Source organism: Glycine max, chromosome 5, assembly GCF_000004515.6.
Source record: "Glycine max cultivar Williams 82 chromosome 5, Glycine_max_v4.0, whole genome shotgun sequence".
In the NCBI taxonomy this organism is placed as follows: Eukaryota; Viridiplantae; Streptophyta; class Magnoliopsida; order Fabales; family Fabaceae; genus Glycine; species Glycine max.
This window is the reverse complement of record NC_038241.2, coordinates 35,114,555-35,135,896: the sequence shown is the minus strand read 5'-3', so window position 1 is coordinate 35,135,896 and position 21,342 is coordinate 35,114,555. Positions and strand designations below refer to the sequence as shown.

At 31.2% G+C, this 21,342-nt stretch overlaps 2 protein-coding genes across 2 annotated transcripts; one reads left to right on the top strand and one right to left on the bottom strand.

Moving 5' to 3' along the window:
• Positions 1-4,993: 4,993 nt before the first annotated feature.
• On the top strand, positions 4,994-11,891 carry LOC100808098 (protein MALE DISCOVERER 2). Its single transcript, XM_014775699.3, has 15 exons — positions 4,994-5,147; positions 5,221-5,362; positions 5,569-5,995; positions 6,109-6,241; positions 6,406-6,477; positions 7,311-7,454; positions 7,541-7,663; positions 8,769-8,912; positions 9,014-9,075; positions 9,166-9,621; positions 10,189-10,379; positions 10,463-10,595; positions 10,723-10,880; positions 10,956-11,141; positions 11,268-11,891. Exons 3-15 carry the CDS (start codon positions 5,896-5,898, stop codon positions 11,526-11,528), a joined length of 2,163 nt encoding a protein of 720 aa, XP_014631185.1. The 5' UTR covers positions 4,994-5,147; positions 5,221-5,362; positions 5,569-5,895; the 3' UTR covers positions 11,529-11,891.
• A 6,912-nt stretch (positions 11,892-18,803) lies between these two features.
• LOC100807567 (CBL-interacting serine/threonine-protein kinase 12) lies at positions 18,804-20,919 on the bottom strand. Its single transcript, XM_003524157.5, has one exon. The coding sequence runs from the start codon at positions 20,672-20,674 to the stop codon at positions 19,121-19,123; it is 1,554 nt and encodes a 517-aa protein (XP_003524205.1). The 5' UTR covers positions 20,675-20,919; the 3' UTR covers positions 18,804-19,120.
• Positions 20,920-21,342: the final 423 nt, after the last annotated feature.

Genomic DNA, 21,342 nt, shown 5'->3' with positions numbered 1-21,342 from the left:
TTTGAAAAACATTGTACGACAATTCAAATTTATTTTGTTTAACAAAAGAAGTTATATATAAACGCTACTGGTATTTCAACATTTACCAAAAGAAAATTTATAATAATTCACTGATCAATTTCTCTTGTACCTTATTTTTAACTCATTTTTGTTGTGTCTCATTTTTTTCATCCTATTATTTATTACATCTATTATTTTCTCTCTTTTTTTCTTTTCATTTCTCTTTTCTTTTAATCCTAATTCATCCCAATTTAGCATGTATGATAATAAGGACTTTTACCTAAATTAAGAAGTATCAATTTCTTCTTAGTTTGTAATATCTTAACATGTCCATTTTGGTTGTACGCAAAAGAGGCAATCTTACGTATGAGAATTTATTTCAAAAGGAAACAAGAAATGTATTAAGAAAATTTTTCCTCCTTTTTTATTAGTATCAAAGTCTAACTATCTTCTCAAAGTAAGAGGGTAATATGGGACTTATGGTCAGGGAATGTAATACGTGGAGACTCTGATAATACATAATCTAAGGTAATGATATTAAAAAAATACATAGTCTATATAAGGTTGTAATAATTGTTTGGCCTGAGAAGAAGTTAAATTGGTTAAGTTTCGGCTACTAACTAATTAGTAATTACGATCTCACATTTTCAGCTAGCTCAATAGAAATGCATAACGGTGACAATGACGAAGACATGTCGTGGAGTATTCATAAAAAATATTATTTAACATGTTGGTACTTTTGTTTTTTTGATAAAAGTTTTCTCATGATTTATTAAATAATAAAAATAAGTTTTTATTCTTATTTATCTATATTTAAGTTGTGTTACCTATGTTTTTTTTTTAAAATCAAACAGAGAATAATTATAGTTACATTGCCTAGTATACAATCTATTTTAGCAAATCAAACGTATCTTTAACAATTATCTCTATCAAACAAAATGCAGCAAAATCAAATATCAACATACTTGACTAGAAAATGAAATTTAAGGATTTTTTTCAGTTCAAATATTATTTGTTTTTGCACCAACTCCACATTTGTATGATGCATTCAAGTCACTTTATGCGATGTCCACTAATAAATACCGCAATTAAAGAAAAATAAAATACAGAGACCATGAATGGCTATGATGGTGCTAATCTTGCCATTTTGGTAGCCATTGATGAGAAGTGATGGTGACTTACTGACTAGGGTTAGATAATACCAAGCCAGCTAAAGGCAATTTGAATTTGAGGGGTGGGTGTTAATTGCAGTGTACCCCCAATAATTTATTTGGTCACTGATAGACAGGGTTAGTACTTGAATTCGAGGGCGGTATACAACCTTTAGGAGAATTCTTCAAAACAAAATTTAAGGAATTATTTTTGTTTTTATATTCAGTTGATATATTTTTATTTTATTTCTGCACCACCCCACGTTTGTATAGTGTACTCAAATCACTTTATTCGACATCTACTAATAAATACCATATTTAAAAGAAAACTACAGAGGTCATCAATGGCGCAATGATGCTGCTAATCTCGCCATTGGTACCACCATTGATGAGAAGTGATGGTAACTAACAGACTAGAGTTAGATAATACTAAGCCAGCTAAAGGCAAATTGAATTTGAGTTGGGTATTGCACTGTCCCCGATAATTTATTTGGGTTGTGTTTAGTAAAATCAGTTAATATATACTAATTGAAATTTATAAGTTAGTTGAATGTTTATAAATTAATACTAGGAGTTGGAAGGAAAAGTTACAAATTAACTTATTTGATTATATATATATATATATATATATATGTGTGTGTGTGTGTGTGTGTGAGGAAAATAATTTCAAAATTTTATATTATAAAAAAATGAATATTTGATTATTTTATATTGATGAGTTAAGCATAGATACTGTTTAAGATGCATGTTGTCGCTTTGTGAGTGTGAGAATAAAAGATGTGAAAATCAAATGTGTGACATAATTGAGAGTGACAAGGTAGGAAAGACTTTCTAAATTTTAAAAAATAAAAATAAAAATAAAATTTAAGTAAATTAGTGAGGATAAAAAAAAGTTACTAGTTTCAACTAAAAGTTTGTTTAAGTAACTTGTAATTAAAAATATCACTTTATCTTAAAATGAATCAACTTGTGAAAAAATACTTAGATATCAAATAGAAGTTTCAAATAACTTTTGATTACCAACAAAAAAAAAACATAAAAATAAGCTAGCAACGTACTACTAAAATAAAGCTTACTAAATAAGCTTTTGGTTCTAGTCAAATACAAGTTTATAAGTTATTTGAGTGATTTTTAAATCGCGCACTTCTTAGCCAGTTTAGAGAAGCTAATATGGTGGCGGATTGGCTAGCTGGAGAGACTCATAACAGGGAGTTGGAAGTTGGAGCGTTCAACCTCCGTATCCTTGCATTTCTCTCCTTTGGAATGATTTTTTTGGGTCACCTTAATCAATTCTTGAACTCAACAAGGGGAAAATCTTTTGGAAAAGGATAATTATAATTGTATATGCATTTTTTCTTAACAATTAATGTTCATTTTAACCACTAAGGTTGATATAGTGGTAGAGGATTTGAAAGTTAGCATGAAATTTTAAGTTTGAATTTCATTGTTGTTATTGTGAAAAAAGATCAATATATTATTTTAAAATATTCTTTATTGTTAATTAAAACTTTTTAAAAATAATAGAATTATGAGTTAAATACATTTAACAATAAATAGAATCTCTAACGTTTTAATAAATTTTAATCAATAATAAAAATACATAAAAATGTGTATTAACATTTTTTATTTCATTATATCCCTTTATCATATTTTTGTATTTATTATGTTTCTCTTTCCTACTTAACCACCCCACCCCAATGCAATATAGGATGCACGTTTAAGGTTATTCCTTTTGAAAACTGAATAGTATGACTTGTCCTTTGGCATTATGCATAGTACATAACTACATAAAAGGATTACAACCAATCATTTGACAGCACCAAAAGAAACAGAATAGAGAAAAACTGTAGAAGCTTCTTCCTCGTTTCACGGCAACAAACTAACATCACCAACAGTGAATAAAATCCCCTATGTGATTCCATGGAGGCAGTGACTTCAGATCGGACTCTTCACTTTAATCTTACATAGTTCTTTCAATGCTATTAAAGGAATTTTCATCTTTTTTGGGAATGACAAAATTTCAGGGCAAAGTATATTCGTCATTCCTATAGATCTTCATAAAGACAGCTTTTGGTAGTTTTTCTTCTCTAAAATGTTGAAGGAAAAAAGGACCTAAACCGTGCTCAATTGCAATGACAGGATCCTTATTCCTTACCGTGTTTCTCTAATTCACGCTATAGATTCTGTTTTCCTGTTTCGTTCACTATATCATCTCAAGAGCATGGCGTGGTAACTGAAGAAGTATCTTGTTTTAGTTTTCAGTTGAGCCTGACCTTAAACCAACTTTATTACAATTTTGTCTTAAAATTCAATTTTAAATAAAAGTAAAAGGAGAGTTGTTTTTATTAAAAACAAGTTAATAAAATAGTTTTATATCTCTTTTAAACTCTACTTTATTGAAGGAAAAGAGTTGTGTTTTTTTTTTATAATAAAAACAAGTTAAGAAAATAGTTTTATCTCTCTTTTAAACTCTACTTTATTGAAGTAAAAGAGTTGTGTTTTTTTTTATAATAAAAACAAGTTAAGAAAATAGTTTTACATCTATTTTAAACTTCACTTTCCTTTTTGAGAAAACACTATATATATTAAAATTATTATAGAATTTAAATTTTATGAATAAATCTATGATTGATAAAAAACATATTTGGGTGAAAATGTTAGTTACACATTCAACTAAATTTTCTTTTTCGTATCAGATTATTATTTATTAAAAGTCAATTTGAATAATTTTCATAATATACGTTTGATTTTTTATATGAATTCTAAAAGTATGAATAATTTGGAAATGAATGAGTTGAAATGATATTTTATTAATCTTGAAAAGATTTTAAATTATAGTGAGTATCATCATATACTAAGATCTTGATTTATTTAAAAAAAAGAGATATTATATGAAATTTAAATAAAAGAAAATTAAAGGTATTTCACATCCCATTAAAACTATGAAAGTATACCAAAAAAATATATTCTTCAAATACATGAATTATTTCTAAAATATTATTGATAATGCTTGCAACCATTGTTATTGTTGAAATTAATGATTTAAAATTAAAATTTTACAAATCTTATTTGAGATATTAAAAATACTTAATAATAAGATTGTAATAAATAATTTTACATCAGATAAGAAAATAAAATAATAATTTAATTTTAAATATAAATTTTGTTTAAAGTTTAGAGACAAGCCTCAACAGGAATAGCATGACCAAAATGCAACCAATAGCAACGACATTTATGATTTGAAATATGGAGGAGGAATTGATGATTAAGTTGAACAATACAAGTAAAGTTGAAATATGTATCTTCCTGGTTAGGTGGTCAATTTTACATAGTCAGACACTAATCTACGAGTGCATTTAATTGTCATGCCGTATATAAGTATATTTTTGTTGATTTGTCTTTACTTTAGATCGTGACAAGCAATTCCTTAGCCATTTTAATTTCAAATAGTCTTTGGATCAGAAAGGGTACTGATTTGCTCCACAGTAGAATCTATTATCTAATAATAGACTACATTAGTCATATTATTACTATTAAATGGGGGCATTAACAAGAGATTCCATTCCAAGTTTTTTTTTGTTTTGAAAGAATTCCATTCCAAGTTAATTATGATGATATTGTAAAAATATTAGTAACATTTTACATGCACCTTAATTAAATAAATGAAAATGTAAGAACTTTATTAATTACCACTATCCAAATCCATATTTGTACACAAATGAATTAATAATAGTGAGGGAGCAGTAAAAAAGAAAAAAAGAAAAAAAAAAGAGCGCGCGAGGAATTCGGAAGTGGTGGCCAATGGGGCCTACAACGAATTTTAGGAAGAAAAAAAAATATGAGAAGGGGGAATTGTGTGTGTGGGTGGTGGGGGGTGATGAGAGAGAAACTGAGGCAAGAGACAAAAGAGACAAAAGAACCCAACATTGTAAGATGATGAAGGTGGTCGGAGAGAGGTTTCTCTGAGATCCTCCTCTTCACAGGCAGCAATTTAACGTAACAACATTATATTCATTTCAATCTTTTAATTTGCTGCCTTTTTTTTCTTATTCTTCCTTCCTTGTCTCAGTTTAATCTCCCCACCGCCCCCCCAACCTGTCACCACCAACTGCATTGCATTGCATTGCATCATCAAACCAAACATTGTTGATCCTTCAGTTTCAACGCACAAAGGGACTTCTTTTCCTGCACCCTTTTCTCCCATTTGCATGGTAATTCAATTCCCTTTTTACCCCTTTTTGTTTTTTGTTTTAACATTGATGTGACCAAGAAAATTTGCTTGCTGATGGGGTTATTCCTTGTTTCTTCTTTGTTATGGTTTTGATTTGCTGTCAACTTTATCATTTTTCATTTTTTTTTATTGTTGGAATAAAAACATTTGTTTTTTTTTCTCTGGATGTAATGTAATTTCTTACAGCCCCAGCCCACATTGTTTGGAATCATTGAGAGGACGAATTGAGCTGGGTATGCTTTTGTTGAGCAAAAGGTTGTAAGGAAGAGATTGATACACAAAATGAGGGACCCTGAAACCAAGAGCTTCAATTGTTTTTGCTTTCCATTGTAATGTATAAGTTTTTCATAGTTAGTGAATTTTCTGCTGCTTCATCCAAATAGGTGGAAGGGTTTCTATGTACAGAAAAAACCTTCCAATTTTGTAAATTTGATATGACATATCATATAGCTTCCTGACTTTAAAGAGATATAGATATTGTCGCTACCAAAGTGGCATTGCCTTCTCATAGCAATGGAAAGCATATGGGGGCCATTTGGATTATGGCTCCGAATTTATGTTGGATTGATTTCTCTGTGGGGAACTCGACAGTGTTGGTCTCTGAACGATGAAGGTGATTTGCAGGGATTGTCCTTTTAGTCTCCCTAATTTACAGTGAATCATGTAATGCATTTCTTGTATCTTGATGTTTGATTTTTGCTGTTGCATTTGGAATGGACATTGCAGGATTAACCTTGTTGGAATTTCGGGGAAGAATAACTTCTGATCCTTTTGCTGCTCTGGCAAATTGGAATCCAAACGATTGCAACCCTTGCAAATGGCTGGGTGTACGTTGTGTTGATAGTCAAGTGCAAACGCTGTAAGTTCCCTTTGATTTCCTCTTTTTAATTTTTTTATCGAGATAGTATTTTTTTTTTTTACCAAACAGTAATACATATAGTTGACCTTGAAAGCTTCCATCTTGGTTGATGTGATTGCAGTTCTGAATTTTATGTGCTTATAGAATTTTGTGCCTTCTTGTAGGGTCCTACCTGATCTATCTTTGGAAGGGACATTGGCTCCTGAGCTTGGGAAACTTCGTCATCTAAAATCCCTGTAAGGGTTCTTGACCACGTTCATGTGTCCCCCCATCCCCCCCCCCAATTTTTTTTTACCATTATGTCAAAAGTAAAACACATGCTATGCTGGTGAAAGCTCTGATTAAACTTGATCTTATAATAATGTAACTTAAATCTAAGAGCTCAGCACTTGTCACATAGATATCATTCTTAAATTTAGTTAATAATCATGATATGCTTGAAAAATGAACTGCTCATACTAACATATATCTTGTTACAGTTGTATCATTTTCATATTCCTTAATCACACTATGCCCACATTCCCTTCTGTCTGGAATGTAGCCATTAACTCAGGAGACCAATAGCAATAAATAATGTCTGTGTAACCAAACAAAAAAGTTGATGCCTTTGTTTGTGTTATGATTTTTATATTTCTTTCTTTACCTTTTCAACATTCCTTTTCTTTTCTTCTCCCATCCATGCAATGTTAATTTGTAAGCCTGCCTGCCTGCAATATAGCAGTTCTCTCCCCAGCAAAAACTCTGAAGTAGCTATATTCTCAAGTATTCAACTCCGAAGAATTACAGTTAGTTTGCTCTCCGCTGGATTATTATACCGTGTTAGTGTCCATGAGGGTTCCTTGTCTCTGTTGGACAGATTATCATGAGCCCTTCTGTTTGGTTATTTTAGTTCTTGTTGTACTATAACTCAATGTTATACGGTTTGTTAATGTATGTCTTTAATGAAAGACTAAATATGGGCTACTTCTTCAGAAGTTTTAAAATCCAATAGTTCAGTTGACTTGATATAGTTATTTATATTCAAATACATCTCTAATTCAGATTTTCTCCCTTTGTTACTTTGAAATAGTGTACTATACAAGAACAGTTTTTCTGGTACCATTCCCAAAGAACTTGGAGGTCTAGACAAGCTGGAGTTATTGGATTTAAGGGGGAATGACTTGACTGGATGTATCCCAGCAGAAATTGTCAGGGTGTTGTTGTCAAAACATTTGTAAGTTAACTCTTTTTCTTTTCTTTTTCTTCATATATTTAGTTATATTTTTGGGGTACCTACAATGAAATTTAATTTTTTCCTAGGTTGGTTTGTGACAATAAATTTGAAGGCAGTGATTCTCAAGAGCTCAGATTGCCCTCTCATAACAATCATTTAACTCCTTTGGCAACTTTATCTCATGGCAAGAATAGAAAGTTTGCACACCGGTAAGTGTATCTTCATTTTTCTCCCTGACCTAGTGACCTTATGCTTTCCTTCCTTTAGCTTCACTTAAATGTAATGGCAAGTTAATGAGTCATAAGAACTACTGTTGTCACAAATTTTATTCTTTTGCAAACAATGAAGTCTTTTGGACAATCACTGGAAAATTATTTTCACAAGGTCAGGCATCAAGCCAAATATATTCCACGCAGTCAACTGCACTCTTCATGTGCCTATACTTATTCTAGACATCCTTGAGAAATATATAAATGATGGAGCATAGTGAAGATTTCTTAATGATGTCGATATTTAATTGGTTTAAGATGTTCTATTAATCAATCTGAGATCTCATATTGTCATAAATGAAATACTTAATTTTCTGTTTACATGGAGTTTCTGTATATTGTCTTCAATAGATACAAATCTTCATTCTGAACTTCTGATGGCACTTCTCATTGATCTGTTTAACCTTTTCTGCATCAACACCATGACAATGTTTATTCTTTCTTTACTGGAGGTCTATGTAGGTAAAGATAAATTGAAATTTGTTTCTGTTTTCAGTTTTTAATTTATTGTTTTAACTCCTTAAAACCCAGTTTGTTTTCGGACACACATTTATAGCAGTAGAAGTCACACTCTGTTTATCTATGATTGGCTCTTGTCAAATTGCATATGTGCTGCAAAGATTAAAACTTATCTAAATAGCATTTATTAAAAACAATCTGCTCATCATTTGTCAATTGATAGCCCAATGATTGGTGAAAACCCAAACTGTTGATCATTTCATTATGTTCATTGAAAGTTTGTGGTGTACTTCAACCATATAAACTCAAAAGAGACTCGCAGAATTACATTTGTTCAGTGTTTTTTTTCCATTTGATTTTCTTTTATCTGATCACCATTGTTATTTTTTTGTTGCTATGTGAGGAACTGAAATTTTTGTGTTGTCTTATAGCTGTGTTAATGTGGTAAGATTAGATTTAGCAGTAGCAAACTTTTAGTAGTACCATCCTGAGATTGTACACTTATCTTTATATGCTGCATCCTTTATGGTTAACAAGAATGGTTGAGTTTCTGATTTTTTGACCTTTTGATGCATGGTGTGAAAAGTATACAACAACAAGAACAACATGGTGAAAAAAGTATGTGCCATAAAAATTTCAAGCAATGGAACATGGAAGATTCATTTGTTATTCCACTTAAGGGAGCACTCAAAAATTACCTCAAAGCTGTCATTGCTGTGGCACTGCCACTGTGTGTAGATAACTTTCTTCCCCATATCAGTCTTAATATGTACATATATTTTCTTCTTTCATCATGTTTAGCTTACTAAAATAGTCTGCTCTTATTTGAAGGTTCAAGCTAGGAAAGGCTACTCCTCATGCCTATGAAGAGAAATACTGTAAAAATCTGACTAGTAAGTGGAGAACCTTGATTGGTTTATGGCCTAGAGAAATTGATACCTATGCTCTTAACTGACTTTCAAAGCATACCTTCCATCATGTAGGCTCTGATGAATCAGATTTTGGCCATGATGAGTCAGAGTTTGGCCAGAATGTACCAAATATAATCAATTCAGTACGACGTAAGTTGTTTGATCAGTCCAGTAACCTTGCAGCTGCACCTTTCAGTGGTGGGCCTACTATAGAGATCAGTTCTGTTCCAATTACCCAGAGCAGTGGAGCTTTCCCAGCTGTGCCAGACACCAATAAGAAACAAAATCAGTCACCTGCACCATTGCCTTCATCTTCTAATTCTCCACCTGTGAATCAAGCAAGTCAACAAAATTCACCTAATGGTGCATCTGGAAAATTATGGAAGTATATTATTATAATCGCAGGTGTTGCTGTCTTGGTCATTGTTTTTGTGATCATGCTTTGCATTTGGCGTAAACGAGCAGCAAAAGTAATAAAGCCTTGGAAGACAGGAATAAGTGGACAGTTGCAGAAAGCATTTATAACAGGTATTATTTCAGTAAATGAATAAATTATTGATATTGAAAATGACTCTTTAACATAACTAATTTTTTCTTACCAAATTTTAAATGCCTCATACTGACTTCCCTCATATATGTTCTTTAGTGTATAATAATGTGATTGATTATTTTCATTTGTTTATATAAGTTACAATAAGTCCATTACCTTTTTTTAAGGTTTGGAGAGTCTCCTGTTCAACTTGTTCAAGCATCATCTTCCTAATTTGAATAACGACAATTTTGTGAACGTATTTCATTATTTTATGGTCAGCCAATTGCAAAAAAATGGATATTCTTCTTGTTATGCAATATATATACTATCTAAAGTGTCAACCTATGAAACAATTTTGTCTGAGCTCTCTTCCTTAAGTTATTAGCTCAATCCAAAATTCCTGCTAAGTGCTATGATTTATTGTCCTGGCTAGGGACTCTGGAAGAGGTTACAGGTTCATGTTATGGTAAAGAACTCCCAATGTCCCCCATAAAATGAGAAGAAAAGAAATTAATGTTAACATATTATGGTGTCACAGTGTTTTGTCCTTGTATGTAATGTAGGGGTCCCCAAATTGAATCAGGGAGAGCTGGAAACAGCCTGTGAAGATTTCAGCAATATTATTAATAGTTTTGATGAGTGCACTATATACAAAGGAACACTATCCAGTGGAGTCGAGATTGCTGTTGATTCAACTATTGTTACTTCTGCCCGTGATTGGTCAAAGAACATGGAGACAGCCTATCGCAAAAAGGTTTTCTCCTTCTCAAATCAATTGAGAGAGGGACTTTCAATTCTTAATTACCTGTTGCTAATTTTGTTCCTTGTATGCTTCAGATTGCTGCTTTGTCCCGTGTTAACCATAAGAACTTTACCAACCTTATTGGGTACTGTGACGAAGAAGAACCATTCACAAGGATGATGGTGTTTGAGTATGCTCCGAATGGAAACTTATTTGAGCATCTGCATGGTAACAACTTCCATCTCTCTCTAAAGAGGCTCAAGTTATTACCTTGCGCGTAGCAAATCCCACTAAAGGGTTAAGTTCTCTTTGCAAAAAACAAAATGCTGAATTTGTGTATATTTGCTCTCTTCAGTTAAGGAAGTTGAACCTCTTGACTGGAGCGCAAGGATGAGGGTTATTATGGGCACGGCTTATTGTCTTCAGTATATGCACCATGATCTAAATCCACCAGTAGCTCATTCCAACCTCAATTCAATTGCTATATTATTAACAGATGACTTTGCTGCTAAGGTATACACCTTTCTATTTTTTGTTTTTAATGTGTGTTAGGTACCAAGTAACATATCTCCATTCTATTGCTCTCAGATATCAGAGATCTCTTTTGGCAAGCATGCAAAAACCAACACAACTGGAGATGAATCACAGAAATCTTCTGAGTTGCCACCACAGGCTGATCCTGAAACTGATGTCTATAACTTTGGAGTATTGTTGCTTGAAATCATTTCTGGGAAACTACCTTACTCTGAAGAACAAGGCCACCTTGCCAACTGGGTAAGTTTGAAATTTGTGCCCGTTACTTTGTTTTTCTTTCCTTTGGAAGTACCCTTCCTTGTACTTTCAAGTGCAACTCCATTGTTCTATGTCACTTAAACAAACAAATCCTGATCAACTTCCTAGGCTGCTGAGCACTTGAATGATAAGCGAAGCATCGGCTATCTGATCGATCCCACGCTGCAGTCCTTCAAAGAGGAAGAACTTGAGGTCATCTGTGAGGTGATCAAAGATTGTCTTCAATCTGATCCAAGGTTAAGACCTACAATGAAGGACATAACTCCCAGATTGAGGGAAGTTCTTCATATATCACCCGAGCAAGCTGTCCCAAGACTCTCTCCACTCTGGTGGGCTGAACTGGAGATCTTATCAATGGAGGCCACTTAAAAAGTTCTATCTAACTCTCTTCTGTGTATTCTAAGTCAAGTCTCTCTCTAACCTTTACCGTGCTGGAAGAGTACAGCTTTCTGATAATGCTATATGGTATTTGCCACTCAAATTCTTTAATTCTATCTGTTCTTTCGTAAGTCCATATAATCGAAATACCATAGTTATTCTTGTCCCAGTGGAAGCGTGTTGTGTAATTTTGCAAGTGGGGTGTTGTAAATTGTACTTTTGTTGATGAATTATTGGGATGTAAAAAAGTCTTGACAAATAAATTGGTGTTTCTGTCCCAATGAACATGCAACTTCTATAAGGGTCTATTCAATTATTATTAATGAAGCTTTTAAGTTGTGACTGTTCCCCGAATAAGATAGTCTACCAATTCCAAAACAGACATGTACGAATTTTTCAAAAGGAAGGCAAAATAGTTGAAAAAACACAGCATAAACAACGACAACTGAGCTTTATTTGATTCCACAATTGAGTAATATGCATCAAACTACGTGATTAGATTATTCGGCTGCACCGGTTATATGCAGGTAATTGACTAAATTATTTAATAGTTAACAAAAACATACTTATTGAACTATCAGTTTCGCCATTTACAGTGCAATTTGGCTTATGTTCAAATATATAGTTCGGTTAATAGAGATATTTTGCACACCCCTGGCTGTATATAGACCATTCATTTCACTTTATTACTTTAAAGATATATTTTTTAATGGTACAGGTAGGAAAAACAAAAAAAAGCAACATTTGTAAGTTACTTTAAATATCTTTAAAGATATTTAGTATTGTCACTTGTCAGACCGTCATTTCACCCCTTATCTTATTCGCAATTTATGCGATCGATATCTTTGATGTTGAAATTTTATTTCTTAACGTGACACATTTCTTTTTTAACTTTTGGTGGCAAAAATATCTAATGGGGTTTTTTTTACAAATTATTTACCTAAATGGGTCTGTTTTGAAATTATTTACTCCATGGGTCTGTTTTTGTACTACAAAGCGTCTCCCCGAAAGGCGCGTTCGTCGTAAAGGCGACACGTGGCAGCACCTGGGACGCGCCCTGCGTACAGGCGCGACGGGTAGCGCTGCTGCAGCAGGCGCGTCGGGTCGTGTTGGGTACCCAGGCGCGACGGGTCGCGCTGGGGACCCAGGCGCGACGGGTCGCGCTGGGGACCCAGGCGCGACCCAGTTGGGTCGTACTTTATTTAATATTTTTTATATTTTATATATTGTTTTTATTTAATATATTTTTATATTATTTTATTTTATTTTTTTATATTTTATTTAATAGTTTCTATATTAAATAAATTATTAACATTATATATGATTTTAAAGTCATAAATAATTTTTTATATTGTTTTTATTTATTATATTTTTTATATTTTATTTAATATTTATATATTAAATAAATTCTTAATATTAGAAAAAAAAATTAAAAAAAATATTAAAAAAAAATATAAAATATAAAAAAGTAAAAAATATTAAATAAAATAATATTATAAAAACAATATACAAAAATATAAAAATATTTAATAAAATAATAAAAAAATATTATTTTAAATAAAATTATTTATGACTTTAAACTCTAAAGTTGAATTTTAAAATTATATTTAATAGTTTATATTTTAAATAAAATTTGGGTTGGGATTATAGTGGGAGTAGGAACATCTATGTGAGTGGAATTTTTTTATATTTTATTTAATAGTTTTTATTTTAAATAAAATTTGGGTTGGTAAAAAAATTATATTTTTTTAAAATTCAACTTTAGAGTTTAAAGTCATAAATAATTTTATTTAAAATAATATTTTTTTTATTATTTTATTAAATATTTTTACATTTTTGTATATTGTTTTTATAATATTATTTTATTTAGTGTTTTTTACTTTTTTATATTTTATTTAATATTTTTTTATTTTTTTTCTAATATTAAGAATTTATTTAATATACAAATATTAAATAAAATATAATAAATATAATAAATAAAAATAATATAAAAAATTATTTATGATTTTAAAATCATATATAATGTTAATAATTTATTTAATATAGAAACTATTAAATAAAATATAAAAAAAATAAAATAAAATAATATAAAAATATATTAAATAAAAACAATATATAAAATATAAAAAATATTAAATAAAGTACGATCCAACTGGGTCGCGCCTGGGTACCCAACACGACCCGACGCGCCTGCTGCAGCAGCGCTACCCGTCGCGCCTGTACGCAGGGCGCGTCCCAAGTGCTGCCACGTGTCGCCTTTACGGCGAACGCGCCTTTCGGAGAGGCGCTTTGTAGTACAAAAACAGACCCATAAAGTAAATAATTTCAAAACAGACCCATTTAGGTAAATAATTTGTAAAAAAAACTCCATTTGGTATTTTTGCCTAACTTTTGGCTACAAACGTTCACTTTTTTCATATTTGTGCCACATATGCAAAATCCGTACAGTTTCGCTGCTGATTTCCCATTCAAGAACCACAGTTAGTTCACTCTAGGGAAAATGTATACGAGTACAAGATTGGTTCGCCGCCAAGTGCTTCTGATTAGTGTGCAAGATGTTTTTATTTTTTTTATTCGTAAAAATTAAAAATGATATAAAAAAATTTACATATTTTAATTAATCAATTAAGTGAAACACCATTAACAAAACATTTTCATTTATGACTTCGGATTAAGATATGCACAAAACTAGTGATGATGCTTCAGAGATTAATTGTAAGTCCTCATATGATCTCTCCAATTTTATTAGTTCATTTTGGTAATCTCTCCAATGGTTGTTTTCCCCGCATTTTACTCAACGATCACCTAAATTAGATGCTGCCCTCACGTAATCATGTGGCCTCAAAAAGTCTTCCAACTCAAGGCACATTATGGGAAAAAATTTGAACTATTAAAACGCAAACTCGTTCATTATGAAATAACCAGAAATCAAAATAAAGAAAATAGTAAAAAATAAATAAAAATAAAACGAAAATCCACAAATTTATCAAATGATCATAAACCTAAAAAAATTTCCTAAACACCTCTTTTAACTAATAAATAAAAAAAATGGTTTGTCTAATAAATAAGTAAATAAGCCCAAAAATTATTGAACATCTGTATTCACTATTACGAAAGCTTTTAGAAAAACATCCATGCAAATTTATTTAAACTTAAACAGAATGTTTAACGTTTTTTAGTTTATTTTTATAATTCTTTGGTAAAACATATCGAAATAAGTTTTTTAATCTTATTTCAAAAAAAATTATAATCAAATTTATAACATAAACTCACAATGAAAGTTTTTGTTTCCTGAATGCACATGTAATGAAAGTTTAGTAAATAAGTATTTAATTAAGGTTACATTCGAAATTGGAAAATTAGTTGATAGTTAAAAACTAAAAGCTGAAGAGTTAATTTAATAAATTATAAGTCTTCAATAAAATTAGTTGTTGAAGTAATTAAAAATGCAAAATGACATAAAAAAATAATGACTAAAAAATTAGATAAATATATTGAGAATAAAAATAAAAGAAAATATAAAAGTTAGAATTAGAAGTTAGAAGCTAATGTAAAAAAAAAACAGTAGAAATTATTTTTAAAAAAATATTTACTAACCAATCAAACAAGTTTTAGTATAAAAAAAGTTAGAAATTAATTAAAATATGTTATGGAACATAACCTTTTGTGTTTTTTAAATGTTAGTATTCCGTAAAATGTTAGTTTATAATATTTTTTTTAATTTTTATTCTTAATATATTTATCTGATTTCCTACTTATCCTTATTAAATAAATTATTATTTTATTATAATTTTACATTATTCATTTATTTTAATAGTTAGTTTTATCAAATACTTATAATTTAATAAACTAATTTTACAATTTCCAGCTTTCAGCTAATTTTTTAAATTTTAACTAACTTTTTAAATTTTTTAATTAATTTTTTAACTAGTTTTATTAAATATATCTTAAATTATTTATACAAACGTCTCATAATTCCATCTTCGATGAAAAGAAATGACAGCAGTAGAAACCTATTGTAAATATGTTCCTTTCAAAACATTTTCCATTATGAAGTAAAAGAGTTTAATTATCATTTAGCGTTGGTATAATGATTCTTATACTATGGTTTTTAAATTAATTGTTATAATAATTAACTAATTTTTTTATACATAACAGCATGTAGCAGATGATAATGTAATTTTTTATACTATTAATACATTCTAATTAAATTTTAAATAAAACTTATGGATTACCTACAAGTCACATAATTTATTTGACGAGTGTATTTTTTATTTAGTACAATTTATAAAAATTTCATAAAAGTATATTAAAAAAATGTATGATATATTTTTATTATTATTTCTAAATATCTTCTAGAAAAGTACTTATTAAAAAATTATTTATAAATCATGTCCATCGATAAGATATATTCATGACATAAATCATATATCAAATTGGAATATTATAATAAAACATGTGATATAAATACAACAATTTTTACAATAAATTATTATTTTTTAATTTATAACTTTTTATCATATTGATTATTTTATTCAAACACGTCTAATTTTTCTCTCTCTTAGTTATAAAATTTGGTATACAAGTAAATATCATTTCTGACAGTGTGCCGGTCAAAGAGTCTTGTGTATAATTAAAGTAGTGTTTAATAATAATAATAATAATAATAATAATAATAATAATAATAATAATAGTGTTTGATAGGTGCGCTCAAAGGAGACGAAACAGAGAATTTTTCATCCTAATAATATAAAAAAATTATTCGAATAATATAACCATAAAATTATTTACATAAATGATAAAAATTACTATTTAAGGTGAGGAATCAATTTATCTCAAACTGATTTTTCACCTTCATTTTTATTTTTATTTTTATGCTGCGAAATCCATTTTCCAAGAATCAATTTCACATGTTAATTTTTTTTGTATCGTACATGATAAAGGATGTTTGATATAAATACTATATTATGCATGTTTTCTACAAGACAATTTGATTAAACACTAATTTTTAATTTGTAATGGTATAATTTATCTCAAATAATATTTAAGAAAAATACATATATTTAAATACTTAATATAAATATAAATAGTAAAAATGATACAAATCATTGTGCAGAACCGATCTTTCACCTTCGTCTAATTTAATTTTTTCATTTTGACGTGTTTATTTTATTTTTTCTAAAACGACCTTGTTACATCGGTTTCTCGAAACACATGTTGTATGGCCTTTTAGAACATAATTACTTTGCTATTATTTTTTATTCACAAAAATGTTACTAGGTTTTATTTCAATTCAATCTTCTCCTTGCCACGTGGGATGTTCAATAGTTGAGATTTTCTCTTCTTAAAACCATCCCCTCCATAATAGTGTCCACTTGCATTTAGTGACAAAACTAGAAAGAACTTATTGTAGTAGGCTGGTTTAAACTTGTCTAATCAAGATAATATCTCTTAATATAAAAAATTAACATGATGAAAACAAAATTAAAAATAACAAGGCTTAAATTAGAGGAGTAAAATAAGAATGATTAGTAGGCTGGTTCAAACTCGTCTAATAAAATATAAGACTTGAGTTTTGAATATGAATTGTATAAAGATTCTTGTAGCTTAACCTAATGATGACGGGATGTAAGCTTAGTTTAACAAAAAAAAAACTTGAGAAAATCAAATTTGTGCTTCACTTTAAAAACTAAAAAAAATAATTTTTTATCCAACCATTATAATATGCGACCTACATCGACTCAAGTAACATATTTTGTCAATTCTAATTTAAATGACAACTTAAAATATAGAATTGAAAATCTTAAAATGAGTCCGAACATGTTGTTTATGTTCAACTTGCATCTATTTGTAGGATTGGACATTTGAAAGTAATTATAGATGTCTTATTATTCCATTTCCTCTTCACAGCAAACACTAGCTATGTGTGTTATGAAGTACTTTGTTATAGACATTAAAAAAGTGAAAATCAAATATTTTTTTAATTCTGAATTCTTCTATCAAAAGTTAAGAATTAATCCTTAAGTAAGTGATCTTTCTTGATATATATGTTTATAAACATATTATATTATATTATATTAGTAATCAATATTCTTTATTCAAATATAACTTTTATTTAAAAAGAAAATACTATCTGCCATTCAAGTCCGCACTAATAAGGAAAAAATGTGTTTGATATTATTCCCTAGGGAAATCAATTTAAAAATACAAAACACCCCTATCATGCATCTTTTTCAGCCTTCCACTTCCCAGGTTGGTTTTGAATATATAAAATCAGCTACAGAAGAAAGGTGGGCATGAAAAAGTTTTTGAACAGCGAAATAGGTCCCAACAGTCGGTTCCATTAGCCACAAGGGCCCCTACAATTTGAATTATTTGAAACCACTGGCTCTCCTATGTTTTGGACCACAGAAAGAAACAAGCATTGGCATTGGTGAAAGATGAGTCAGAAGACACAAGCGCTCAATCTAGTTCAACACCAGGGCTTCATTGCATCAGCACAAAGTACCAAATGATCCAGAAACCCTAGATTAGTTATGGCATATACATAATGTCAAAACCTGTGTGTATTTTCTAACAAGTCTATTTGCACTTAAAAAGTCTCTTCATGAAATAATAACAAAGTTTCTTAGAGTTTATAATTTATAATTTGTAGGCATAACACCTATGCATTGCTATGTTTAGTAAATACGACGGTTCCTTAGGCACCACTTGTAAGTGTGTAGGGCCACGCTACAACCAACTTATGGTGTCTGTTTTGCTGAAGCATTTTGGATCAAATAATAGGCACCACTTGTATGTGTAGGCCCGGTGTGAAAGCAACATCCCTCCCCCATAACTTCGCATAGCGAAGAGCCTCTGGGCAATGGGGTACGAAGAAGAGGATTTTATCAATGCTCTACAATGCTTTCAGATTTGATCGAATCTCATCTATGAAACAGTGCAAGCAATCTTCTTTTTTTAATAGTATAAGGCTTTCATTTTCCTTTACACCTGTTAATGGTGGGAGAAAAGGATCTGAAATCTTGACCTGATTTGGTTACATATACTAGGACGGGTTGTTGTTGTGACATTCTGATTCCTGTTACTCCCTTAGAGTGAATTCCCCCAATCTCATTCCAAATTAAGGTGATGAATATATGGAGTTAATATGAAGCACTAGACACCCAAATCAAGTGCAAGACCTCGTGGAATCACAAGAAAGTTGCATTATTATTTTCTCATTACTTGCAATAAAGAATGGAAATAAATACAGTTACAGAGCAATTTACCAAGACATGTGAACTGTTGACATGTACACTTCATTCACTATATTTAAATTAAATTAGCCTTACAGAAACACAACATTTGGACATACAAATACAGTAGAATCTAATGCTCCAGTCAAGGAGCAAACCTAAAAATGCCGGAAAATTCTCGAGGGAAAAAGAAAGTAAAATTTAACTTACACACAGCCTAAAACAACAAGAGAGAAATAGTATGCTATCATCTTCTGTCATTCTCCTGCTACCTTAATTAATGCAAGCATTCATTATCTTTTTTGTTTTCATTCTTTGGAAACAATCATAGTGCTCAAGACATGGTCAGATAGTAAACATGGCCATATTTTCCTGTTGACATTCGAACTTTGATTCACCATGTTGTGAGATACTAGTCTCATCTGCTAGACCTAACTCTCGTTCGAACAAACATTCATTATCTGAATGTCTGTTAAGGGCAGAGTCAGAAAGTGTTCGATGTTGTTGGAATTCAGATTGAGTGTGTGTAGATTGATGACAAGAAGAAGAAGAAGAAGCAGATTCCTCCATCCCTAAATTCTCCAACGCGGGTCTCAACTCAGAGTTACAAAACTTCTCATACTCGGCCTTATCCCCTCCCTTTTTCTTGACCTCCACCACCACCAAGGAAGGTGTCAACTCAAAAACCTCAGCAGCAATAGTCAAAGGCCCCTTCACACCTTCTCTACACCCCTCCAAGCTCACCCTGCAATCTTTCTTCCTCACACTGAAACTAACCAACTGAGCAACCTCCTCCAATTTTGATATAATCTTCGACACCGGAGCAGATGACACAAACCTCGCCTCATCACCCTTTTCCTCAAACAACCCTGATAGATCAAAGCCCTGAGAAAACGATATGATGTCAAACGCATTCAAACTCGCAGGCCTCGGCAACGAACCATTACTATTCTTCCTCCTAATCTCAACCTCAGAATCCGATGTTGCCAAATCATCATCATGATGAAGTAACAGTTTCTCGTCAAAACTACAAACTCTATCATCCTCCACATAAAACTTAATCTGCTTGAAACCCTTCTTGAACCAGCGATTCTCCATGACTTCAGGAATAGAAATCCTTGTCTGAGGGTTAGTATCAAGAAGCCTAGAGAGAAGTCTTGTAAGTTCAGAAGAAAACCACCTGGGACACCGAAACTCACCCTTGTAAATCTTCTTATACATAGCCATAACGTTACGGTCATTGAAGGGCAAATAGCCGGCCATCAGAACAAACAAAACAACCCCACAAGACCAAATATCAACCTTTGCACCATCGTAGCCTTTCCGCGACAAGACCTCAGGAGCAACATACGCAGGTGTCCCACAAAACGTGTGGAACAGCCCGTCCTGCCTTATCTGATCCGACACGGCACTGAGACCAAAGTCGGAGACTTTAAGGTTCCCATCCTCGTCCAGCAACAGGTTCTCGGGCTTCAGGTCCCTGTGGAACACGCCGCGCGCGTGGCAAAACTCCACCGCGGAAACTAACTGCTGAAAGTAATTTCTCGCAACTTCTTCTTTTAATCTTCCCTTTGCGACCTTGTTGAAGAGTTCGCCGCCACGCACGTACTCCATGACGAAGTAGATCTTGGTCTTGGTGGCCATCACTTCGAAGAGTTGCACGATGTTGGGGTGGCGCACGCGCCGGAGAATGGAGATCTCGCGCTTTATGTGGGAGACCAAACCCCCCTTTAGGATTTTCTCCTTGTTGATGATCTTGATGGCGACTCCTTCTCCGGTTTTGATGTTGCGCGCGTGGTGGACCTTCGCGAAGGTTCCGTGCCCGAGGAGCTTCCCGAGCTCGAACCGCCCCAGGAGAAGGTTCGGGTTTTCCTTCTTCGGCGGCGCCACCTCTGCCATGGTGATGCTGGTGATATCGATCGATCCTGTGAGATAAAAACAATGGAAGTGTTCGCTAGTGGTGATGGAGCTTCATTGAAGTTGTGAAGCCATGGAATTTGTGGGTGTGGTTTCTATTATTAAATTGATAGTGTTGTATTGTGTGTAGGAAAATTAAAGTAAATTAAATAATTCATTCGTATTCATGGATTTACTATTGAAAGTGTGCATTCTTTTTTTACAGAAATGATTAATTATTTTAAATTTTGAAATGATTAATTATTTTAAATTAAATATTATACTTAGTATTTTGTTAAAATTTAAATATTAACAGGATACTATCTTGATGTTTATAATGAAAAAATAAAAGAGATAATCAAATTAAAACTTTAGGAAATATGTAAAATTAAAATAAAACTCTTAAAATTTAATATATCTAAATGAATCGTTTAGTTTATATTATTCTTTTAAACTTTTTTAAGTAACACATTAGATGATAAAATTTATAAAAATAAAAAACATAAGTGATAAAATTTGGAAGAAAACTTACGTAATAAAATTCATGAATCCATGAATGTTTGGTGATAGAATATGTAATTAAGTTTTTTTTTTATCTTTTTTCTCTTTTATTAAGTTTAAATTAAGATTATAGGTTTTTTATGACACAATTAGCAATTTAGGTATTGAAT

Coding starts and splice junctions, on each gene's coding strand:
- LOC100808098 (XM_014775699.3), top strand. CDS start 5,896: ATGGAAAGCATATGGGGGCCATTTGGATTATGGCTCCGAATTTATGTT. Junction 5,996..6,108: donor TTGGTCTCTGAACGATGAAG/GTGATTTGCAGG, acceptor TGGACATTGCAG/GATTAACCTTGTTGGAATTT. Junction 8,913..9,013: donor ATTGCTGTGGCACTGCCACT/GTGTGTAGATAA, acceptor TCTTATTTGAAG/GTTCAAGCTAGGAAAGGCTA.
- LOC100807567 (XM_003524157.5), bottom strand. CDS start 20,674: ATGGCAGAGGTGGCGCCGCCGAAGAAGGAAAACCCGAACCTTCTCCTG.